The sequence below is a fragment of the Pyrus communis genome, chromosome 4 (genome assembly GCF_963583255.1).
Source record: "Pyrus communis chromosome 4, drPyrComm1.1, whole genome shotgun sequence".
In the NCBI taxonomy this organism is placed as follows: domain Eukaryota; kingdom Viridiplantae; phylum Streptophyta; class Magnoliopsida; order Rosales; family Rosaceae; genus Pyrus; species Pyrus communis.
In genome coordinates this window covers 18,028,948-18,039,435 of record NC_084806.1, presented here as the reverse complement: position 1 = coordinate 18,039,435, position 10,488 = coordinate 18,028,948, and the positions used below count along the sequence as shown (strand labels likewise).

Here is a 10,488-nt window from a genome sequence, read left to right as displayed (position 1 = left end):
CTTTTATTGCAATTAAGTTGAGGCACTACGGCACTTCAAACTTAAGGTACTTATCAAGGAACTTCATGTCCTGATCTTGAGGATCAAGGGACTTCATGCCCGATCTTTTTGTTTGATGGAACTTCAGGTTCAATCATTTTTATATGATGAGGATCAAGAAACTGTAGGTTCTGATCTGATCAAGGAACTTCGAGTCCAATATGTACTAATCGTAACAAAAGAACTATAATAAATAAATTAAAGCAATAGGCGGTAATTCCAGCCATAATGAATAAATTGCATTTAAGTAAATATAGCTTGTGACAAGGGCTTTAATTCAGCACCATTCACATAAATCAAAACTTAAAGCAGTAGGCGGTAAAACCGTCCATGATAAATAAATTGCTTTAAAATAAATAGAACTTGTGAAAGGGTTTTAAACCAACACCAATTCACATAAATAACAAGAAGTATCATACCTCCTTTTATTTATTATTTTTCTTTCTTTTGTCAGCACTTATTCAAACCTGATTATTATTACTTTTCTTATTCCTGCAGCATGGTGCCATGCACCAACAGAAACCATTTATATTATGTTGACCAAATGGTGTCATGTACCATTCAAATCCTTTTTATATATTTTTCTTAGGTTGCAGTCAACATCCTTTTTTTTTTTCTTCTTTACATGCCTTACCATTCCATCAATCCCCCTTTTCTATTATTTTTTTTCTTCTTCTCTGTCTCTGCCAGTCTCGAAACACAAGGCCAACTGGGTAGTTATGGAGGTTGCCCAAACTCAATTCAGAGACTGGAGTTGTTCTTGCATGACCCAGGGAACATGGCATCGTTAAGCAAGAACCTCCTTACAGAGACATAGATGACAGTGGGGTTGACGGAGGCACAAGAGAGGGAGGCCTGTGTGGATTCATTCTTGCCATCACCATCTCAAACAACCAAGTATTCATGGGAGTTCTCAAGATCCGTCGAAAACAACGTGATCTGGGTTTCCAAGTCTGATGAGATTCTTCTGGATCTCTGGAAACCAGTTGTCAAGTACGAGTTTTCTCATCTCGTGACGACTTCAGGTCGTAAATTTCAATTCTCACCGGAATTCGGTGGGGCGCTTCTGGCGCAGTGGGAGAGACGAAAAATGGACATACCTTTTATTCTGTGAGATTTTAGATGACGGAGGTGAGAGGTGAATAGTGCTTCATCGGATTTATGGCGTTGTGCTTTCCACTGACATGAGAGCTTTTCGTGCTGATAACGTGTTGTAAAATCGACGGTGTGTTGCAGTGGAATAAATAAAATAAGATACAAAATTTACGAGGTTCCTCTACAGTCAGTGTAATTGGAGTACGTCCTCGGGCAGCAGTGATGCTTTCATTATAATTTGGAATAATAGGAGTACAAAGATAACTCTATGTATTCTCTCCTCTCTTCTTCCTCTCTTTCTTTTTCTGCTCTCTCTTGAAAGCATACGGAGTGCTCTATTTATAGAGCAACTCCAAGCACACATCTTTGACAATATAACTTCATTCACCTCCTAAGTCAAGATTAATTTTATGGGCATTGAAAAACTACCTACTGTCTTCAGTTTCTATGTGGGCATTCAATACCCACTAGACTTTTCAACAACCTCGGTATTTGGTTGGTCAAATAAATTACCCATGGTTTAGTTGGTGAGAGAATGAATGAAAAGCTAGATTCAAATTTGAGCACAAATGAGTATTTTGATATGATATTTATTTTTGTTTAGATACGTACCAAGTTATTAATACGTTTTTATATTATCATAATTTTATTATGTAAAAAGCTAACGGGCAAGTTATTTGTAACTCTAAAATTATTTTGTACGTTTCAAGTCAATATGGGTACATTTCAATTTAGTAAGCACACATTGTAGTTTGGTATAAATACGTTTTAATTTAGCGTAGGTACGTTTCAATTTGAAAATAACTTGTGTAAGTACATGTCAATGTTTATTTTTAAAGAAGGACGGTACATTTCAATTCAATCATACTTGAATTTTTAGAAACAAAAATAAAGAATGAAAAATAAGCATTAACGACAATAACTACAGTAATGAAGAACAAAGCATGACACGACCCGTTAATTTTAATTTTCTCTTTAATTAAAGGGCCTTAACAGGTTTGGTTATTTTACTTGTTAATTTTAATGGGCAAAGTGACATGATTGATTAAAAACCCGTTAAGATAATGAGTAGGATACCACATCACCTCACCTATTAAGATAACAAATAATGGACCCGTCCCACAAGGTAGGCATTTCATTTGATTCGTTCAGTAATAGAAAAAGTGGGAACTTTGACCAAATAAAATGAAAAAGACGGAGAGAGAACCTTGTCGTCAGATAAAAAAAAAAAAAAAAAAAGAAAAAACTTGTGGGAAGGGGAAGGGGAAGGCTTGCTTGTCTTGTTTTCTTTGTTTCTTTCCCATTGCAATTTCTTCAAATCACCAAAAAAACCAGGAGGGAGAGAAAGCAAAAGAGGAGAGGAGACACAAAGCTCGATCACAAAAAGGTAAAAACTTTTCCAATTTTCTGGGTAAACAACCAGTTTTCTAGATCTGGGTCACCATGATTAATGCTCATTTCTTGAATTTTATCACTTTTTTTTTCTTCTGGAATTTTCAGTTCCATGCTTTTCTTCCCATTTTCTCTCTATCCGTTAATGCACAGCTATTTTTAACTTTTTGTATTCTTGGTGAATTTCAGGTGGGTTTCTGGTTTAGGTTCAGAAATAAATTTCGTAATTTGAATTTGCTCAATAATTCTATCGAATATTTGGCATCATTTTGCATCCCTACACAATTGACCTTTATTCCAGTTCCAAAAGTCTCTTTTAACATCTGAATTTTTTCTTACATTTTCGTGCAATTTGGTATTTTCAAGCTCTAGATTTGTTTAGTATTTTCATCCTTTTTTCTTTAGTTTTCGTGGTGTTTAAATCTAATTTAAGGTAATAAAAGCTATGTTGATTTCTGATTAGCTTTTTGCTATTGTGGCTTCAGGTTTTGTGTCTCCTCCTGCTAAGCAAAGAGATCAAAGGAGATTATAAGGCAAGAAGAAAAGGGTGCCACCATGGAATATGAAACTAACAACTGGATTTGGGATGGAATGTACAACCACCCACATGTATTTGGCGGTCTAATGCTCACGGCCGCCTTGCTCGGCTTGTCCACGAGCTATTTTGGTGGAATTACGGTGCCCCAGTTGCCGTATTTATGGTCTGATTCAGGGATCTTTCATAAGAAGAAATGTGATAGGAAGCACATTCGGGTTTACATGGATGGTTGCTTTGATCTCATGCATTATGGCCATGCCAACGCCTTGAGGCAAGCCAAGGCTTTGGGAGATGAGTTGGTGGTGGGCGTTGTTAGCGATGAGGAGATTATTGCCAATAAAGGTCCACCTGTTTTATCCATGGAAGAGAGGTTAGTGTTTATGAACATAATTAGTCATGTTAACATACTCATTTCTCAAGAACACGCTTTTATGTTTGAATGCCAAAACATTCTTATCTGAGTTCGAGTTGCATCTTTGTTACTTACATACCAACTTAAGTTATAGAATATGTTGTTATATCTTATACATGCATATAAAGTACGTTATTTGCATAGTTTGCAGAGTTAGCTTCCCTAATAGTGTTATTGGCAGTCCTTAGAATTAGAATGCACTGTTTGGTCCACTTGTACCTTTTATTGTTCCAATAGAATCTCTTGCAAACGTTGTATAATCTCCTGGTGCATACTTTATGTGGCCTTTGTTAAAATTTGATAAGATCAATGTATATTATGTACCTACTTATTTCTATCTAATTTGAAGTTTCTTTCTAGATTGGCTCTCGTGAGTGGTTTGAAGTGGGTGGATCAAGTCATAACGAATGCTCCTTATGAAATTACTGAGCAATTCATGGGCAAGCTCTTTAGTGAGCATAAGATTGACTATATCATACATGGTGATGATCCTTGCCTGCTGCCAGATGGAACTGATGCTTATGCCTTGGCGAAAAAAGCTGGCCGCTACAAGCAGATTAAACGCACTGAAGGTGTCTCCAGCACAGATATTGTAGGTACTATGATTCTCTTCATCTCCCTCAGAGGTTCCTCCTTTTGTTTAAAATGACTCGGTACTTATTATGCAATTCCACTTCGTGACTTTTTTTGTGGTCAAGCTTGCTAGAAGTGAAGAGATTTGATCAATGAGCTGCCTAGATAGTTAAAATGTTGTATACTGAAATTGTCTTCTTGTTTTCAATTGGTCTAATAATAATCATGTGTAGGGAGGATACTTTCTTCTTTAAAGGATACAAATGATGGTGAAAATCAAACTGAGACATCCTTGCATAAAACCCCAGAAAGTCAACCCAAGAGTGCCAGTTTATCTCAATTTCTACCAACATCCCGGCGTATTGTGCAATTCTCTAATGGAAAGGTGTGCCTCACTTGCTATATTGGCACTTTTAAATTTTACTTTTTGTATTTTTGTTCTTGTAAGTCATAAGTATTTCTTACATTCGACTAAACTCCTTTCTGGGATCTTGGCTCAAGTGCATCTAGTTACATGTGAGAATAAATATCTTTGGAAGTGAACAAATGGACCTGTTTTATGGTACATGTAAAGATCAAGAAGTCACAATGTGAAATAGTTATGACTCTGTTGAAATGACAAGAACGGAAAAAACAAAAGTAATCCGCATTTAGTGGATAACACAGTCCTTCATTGATTCTTTACTAATTTACATAAAGACCAAAGCATCGGCCAATCCGTGCGAGTGTGTGAGTAACTCAGTATTGAAGTTTCATTTATTTCATATCTATTTTAATGTGCAGCGACAACATATGGAGGTGGTGGAAATTTTGTTTTTTGTTTCTTTTTTATGCATATTGTTTTTTTATCCTCCATAACACGTTTCATATTCTCAGGGACCTGGACCAAATGCTCGTGTTGTTTACATTGATGGGGCATTTGATCTCTTTCATGCAGGACATGTTGAGGTATAATTATTATCGTTGAATTACTTCTGTAAACGTCTTAATTTTTATGATGGTTTAAGTTGGATCTTTGTTGTGCATTTACCTATTTTGTTTTACAAAGTTTGAGGTGCATCTAGAAATGGCAGTATTCTACATCTTCCTAGATGTTTTCTATCTTCAATATAAACTTGGAGTAATTTCTAAATAGCCTTCCATATAGCCCTTTATCATAATGCATTCCAGCATGACTCATTCGTATATTTAGTCTGGTATACTCACCACGAATCATGCGTTAGTTCCATCACTTTAAGAGTGAAATGGATCCTACCATTGCATTAATTTATGAAATGAAGTTGTGAATTGTGACAGTTCTCTGCTAACCATTAGTTGTTAGGCTATCTATGAAGCCTTGGGTTAAGGTTTGACCTTCTGGCAACACTTGAACAGTATGCTTATATGTAAACAACTGAATGTTGCCATGTTATGTTCACACCCCTCCCTTTTGGCAATTCTATGCTGTGGAGATTCAATGCAGCATCCCCCTTTCTGTATGAACAGTTATCAAATTTTTTCTCATCATTTTATCATATGAAAGCTGTTTCTCTTTTTTGGTTGCTTGCTCAGATTCTGAAGAATGCTAGGCAGCTCGGAGACTTTCTACTAGTGGGCATCCACAATGATGAGACTGTCAGGTAATTCCGTTTTCTTGATTTGAGATCAATTCATTCGTTGTTAGTCAACAAAAGTAAACTTGTAAACAGACCAAAAACTAAAATAATAAAATTTGGTTAAATGCAGTGAACACAGAGGGAAGTATCCAATTATGCATTTGCACGAACGTAGTCTTAGTGTGTTGGGTTGCCGTTATGTTGATGAAGTCATCATTGGTGCTCCCTGGGAAGTTACCGTGGACATGGTGAGTAAATGCATATATCTTTCTTTTGCTTTTTACACCAAATCATTGTATTTGTATGTACGAGCGACTGTTTTCATTCTTCAGAGGCCGCGTCTTCTCTTGGTTTTATGTACAGTTTCTTCAGTCAACATGTTCATGATGTTTCTTCCTGGCCTTGAATGGAATTATAATATGTAAATGTCATCATATTAGTTATGTTTCTACCTTGAACAATAAATTTTCCGACTTTATTGATGCTTGGGAATGTGCATAGATTCATGACATGCTTGCCACTTGTATTCATTAATTTAGATTAGCATACCGTACATGTGTGGTGGAGGCCATGGATCCAATACATGCTGGCATGTGTGTGATATATCAATAAGTTTTATCATACATACGTAAGTTAAGCAATTGGAAGAATGCCTGTTCCCAGATTAAAATGATTCAGACAGTAAATTGGACATTTTCTCATACACATCCTTGACTAACTTGAATTTGTTAAGAATAATGTAATCCTTCTGATGCAGTCTGAAATTAGATGTGTTGATCACTGTATCTGAGATCTATATTCTTGCATTGACAGATAACAACTTTCAACATTTCATCGGTTGTGCATGGGACAGTTTCCGAGTACAACTTCTCGTTAACTGTAAGTTGATGGATTTTTCTTCAAATTTGATCACTGTAAACTTTTGTCTATGCAAGCTGAGAATTGACTTATTGAATGGGATGATTTATACCGTGCAGGGCGAAAGCGATCCTTATTCTGTTCCCAAGAGCATGGGGATTTTCAAATTGCTTGAAAGCCCTAAAAGTATAACAACAACATCAGTATCCCAGAGGATAATTGCAAATCATGATGCTTACTTGGTAATTTTAAAATCCTTGTCTGCCTTTTGGCTTATGTGACTACCTTTTGGCTTATGTGCACTACCATTGTCAAGAGATTTGAAACCATATTTGATAACTCTTGTACAAGCATCCTTCGTTGAGCGATTCTTCCACATATTGCAACCATAATTTTCACATTGGATGTTCGTAAAACTAAATGAAGATATTGTAGCAAAATTTCTGCTGTTTAGAGTGCTGATAAAGTCATTCCTCTGTTGTCTTTGATGCAGAAACGCAATGCCAAAAAGAACGAGAGCGAAAAGAAATACTATGCACAGAAGACATATGTCTCGGGAGACTAGCCCTTATGGAATATATAGTAAAGTTGACCGGTGCTCATTGAAGAGCTGCGCGTTGTTGAGGCTATAGAAAAACGCCATTTTGCTAGGACAAGAAGAGAATTGAAGGGAAGGACATGGAAGGATACCCTCAACAGACTTGTGTAGAGCATTTCCTTTTCTTCTTTCTTTTTTTCCCATTTCAGTGTATCTCTGTTAGAATAGAGATGAGAATCTGAGTAATATTTTAACCTCGTCAAATCCCCTTGTGCATATTTATGATCAAAATTTATTTGGGTGTTTACACTTGCCCCCATTTATGCCCTTCTCATTGTTTTGATTCATTAGGTTATGCTGCATTACCTTTCTTCTTTACTACAACGCCCGTCCAACAAGTGAAAGACTGATTGTCGCTAGACCAAATACTCATTGACTTTTGTATCTTCCCTCTTGGTTTATTAATCCATCTTTCAGCTGGTTTAGTTGCCTAATTACAAAACCGTAAGCTGAATTGAACTGTTACTAAAGGAGATTGTTGTTAATGCTTTCGCTTAGGGTCCCGCGTTAGAATTCACTCTAATCCCAATAAGGAAGCGTCTACGCCTTCACCCAACCTCAACTCAATGAGCTCCTATGTTCGAATTCACCTTATCCCAACCACCCAGTAAGGTAGGTTTACGCCTTCACCCAAGGCCCCGTGCTCGAACTCACCCCACCCCAACAAGGGAGAATTTTCGCCCAAGGGCTTGTGTCCTCTCCGAACCGCAGGAGATGTTGCCCATCATACGGCTCACCAACTTGACTTGTCTCTATGAGAGGCTCAATCCGGGCGGATTCGGATCACTTACAATGCACGGCTCTCCGGTTAGGAACGTTTTCACTTGTATCAAATTGCGTTGATAGTGTCTTTAAGATTCTGAAGTGAAACGAAACTCCAAATCAAAATAATAACCTCTAGGAGTTGGATATCATTAAAATCATAATTAACATACAAATCATTCTTCGACAAATTCCCACACTGCTCTGCTGCTATTAACATTAACACGACTTTTTGCTTCTGCTCTTTCCAAATATATGATGCAACACAGTCGAAATGCTGAAAAAAGAACGAGGCACCACTCGATTTCCAACCCGAAAAACCCTACCGCCTTTTGGTCTCATCGGAACCAAGTGATGGGCATGGTGGTGTTTTGTGGAGGTTGTGGAATCATACAATGCTGCTGCTGCCACTGAGGAAACCCTTCATTACTCGTCCACATTCCTCCGCCGCACCCGTTAGCCATCCCTTGTCCTTCTCTGCTCTCTTCTTCAATCTCCATTGTTGCTGTTCCCATCTCCTCAGCCTCCATCAGCTCCTCCGGGGCCTCAGATTGCGAAACCTCCATCGATGGCCTAGGCCGAAGCTTACTATAAACCCATGGAACAACAGCTTTACATTGATTTTCGCTGTTTTGCACCGCCTCATCATCTCCCGCGGCTGATTGTCTCGGACCATAATGCCCGGAGCGCGGAAATTGGTCTGCAGAAAACCAATAAACCATCAAATTACAGAAATTTCGAGACGGAAATCGTCAGGAAATCCAAATGGGTAGTCGAAATGCGTACCCTTGAAGCCGCAGATCAATTCGGAAGGTAAAGAGAAAAAAGGAGGGGAAATGATGGGCTTGAAGAGCACAATGGCCTTCTCATTGTTTTCTGACGGCAATTCCTCAATAATTGGAGCAGTCGACTCCACCTGATTCGGAGCCGCCGCAAAATCAGCCTCCTCCTCCTCCATGATGGGCGGCAAATGCGCATCCTAAATTACCAAATTTTCACACATACCAACGCATTGAATCAGAAAATTTGAAAACTCAACAGATTTGGGTCGAAATTTAAAGAGAAGAAAGCGAAGAAAAAGATGGGGTTTTAGAATACCAGACGGCGAATCTTTCTGGCGGGAGAAGAGAGAGAGAAGTCGGAGAAGTATTCGTTGACTTGGTCAAGCTCCTCAACCTCCTTCCTCTTCTTCTTCATCGTTTTCATCAGCATTCCGTCTGAGACGAAGTAGTCCTCCATGTGAGAGATTTCTGCAACTCTGTTTTCAGATTCTGAGGAAACGGAGATTTGGGTTTTTGTTAAATTGTGCGATTGTTGAGGTTTTGATTGGATTTTTTTTATTTGATTTGCAAAGACAACCTGAAAGTCTGGAACTTCAAAGAGTCTCTGTAAAGGACAAGGATCGTCCTTGTCCCTCTGTAAAAAGAGGGGGGAGAGAGAGAGAGAGAGAGAGAGGTTTGTTACTTTCTGCAGTTGTCCAGATTTCTCCAGAAGACAAAATTGACAAGTGATCCATGTGCCTGTTAAAGTCCATTTCTTTCTATTGGCTCCTTATGTCCACCTGTGGTATGGCCCATGAGCTTTAAAGTAAATATCTATTATTTGTCAATAGCAAAAATTACAAATAAATAACAGTCGGTTTAGTAATATTTCCCTTTCACATGTAAATGAAAAATTTTAGGTCGATTTTTGTCAATGAAAAATTTGAACCAGATTATTATTAGCCCATTTTGAGGTTAAATTGACCCTCTCTAGTGTAGATAATATCATTTATAAAAATTACATACAAACAAAATTCTAATTATGTCATTAAATTTAAAATTGGGTAGGAAAATAGGTTATGGGGTAGGTGTGACGACCCGTTTCTAGTTTTCTATGTAATTTTTCCCAAGCGTGTAAATTGACATTTCTACCCTTATTGACAAAGTGACTTGGATGTATTATTCCACGTTTATTTTATGTTTCCTAGTAGCATAATTAAATATCATTCGTCATCACGAACACGTGAGTGCGATTTAGGCTCAAATAACGGAAAAGTTACATTATGTTAAAGTGTGTTAACAACAGGTAAATTTCTATACGCGTGCGTGTTAATTATTCAGTGTGGGAAACACTGTGTTTTGATAAGGGGATAGATTTTCTTAGTACTTTTACGGTGCAAATCTAAAAAACCCTATCCTCTCTTCTTTTAAATTGGACCTGCGTCCCCCATTTCACTCACAACCAATCCTTTTCCCTCATTTTACTCTTCACCAATCAACATATCTCCATAATTCCCTCACCAATCAAAGAACCCACTCCTCACACCTCTCCCCCAATCAAATACTGCTCTCTCACTCTCTATCTCTTCTCTTCCTCTCTCACCAAAACTCTCCCTTTCCTTGCAACCCTCTAGAACGATGTCACAACTTCACAAATCAAGCTCTAAATCACCTTCATCGTGTTCCTCTCATCATCACGAATCCAGCCATACAAACCGATCACGAAATGGACGAGTTTTGACCCGTCAACTTGGAAGGTCCGACTCAGTGAGTTTTCCTCCAACGAGTTACAAGGTTTTAGGACATGGGGAAGCTTCTACACAACTCCCTAGGGTCCCTAGACTAAGTTTGGAGTCGAGTTGACA

General features: G+C 38.0%; 2 protein-coding genes across 2 annotated transcripts; one reads left to right on the top strand and one right to left on the bottom strand.

The window, feature by feature from the left end:
* The first annotated feature begins 2,340 nt into the window (after positions 1-2,340).
* LOC137731080 (ethanolamine-phosphate cytidylyltransferase-like) lies at positions 2,341-7,349 on the top strand. The gene is made up of 10 exons (XM_068470154.1): positions 2,341-2,521; positions 3,012-3,434; positions 3,837-4,072; positions 4,283-4,434; positions 4,926-4,997; positions 5,601-5,668; positions 5,775-5,892; positions 6,458-6,523; positions 6,622-6,744; positions 6,996-7,349. The coding sequence occupies exons 2-10, from the start codon at positions 3,082-3,084 to the stop codon at positions 7,065-7,067; spliced, it is 1,260 nt and encodes a 419-aa protein (XP_068326255.1). The 5' UTR covers positions 2,341-2,521; positions 3,012-3,081; the 3' UTR covers positions 7,068-7,349.
* A 633-nt stretch (positions 7,350-7,982) lies between these two features.
* Positions 7,983-9,331, bottom strand: LOC137732496 (uncharacterized). Its single transcript, XM_068471813.1, has 3 exons — positions 8,961-9,331; positions 8,649-8,841; positions 7,983-8,562 (listed from the first exon to the last, which is right to left on the bottom strand). The coding sequence occupies exons 1-3, from the start codon at positions 9,099-9,101 to the stop codon at positions 8,201-8,203; spliced, it is 696 nt and encodes a 231-aa protein (XP_068327914.1). The 5' UTR covers positions 9,102-9,331; the 3' UTR covers positions 7,983-8,200.
* Positions 9,332-10,488: the final 1,157 nt, after the last annotated feature.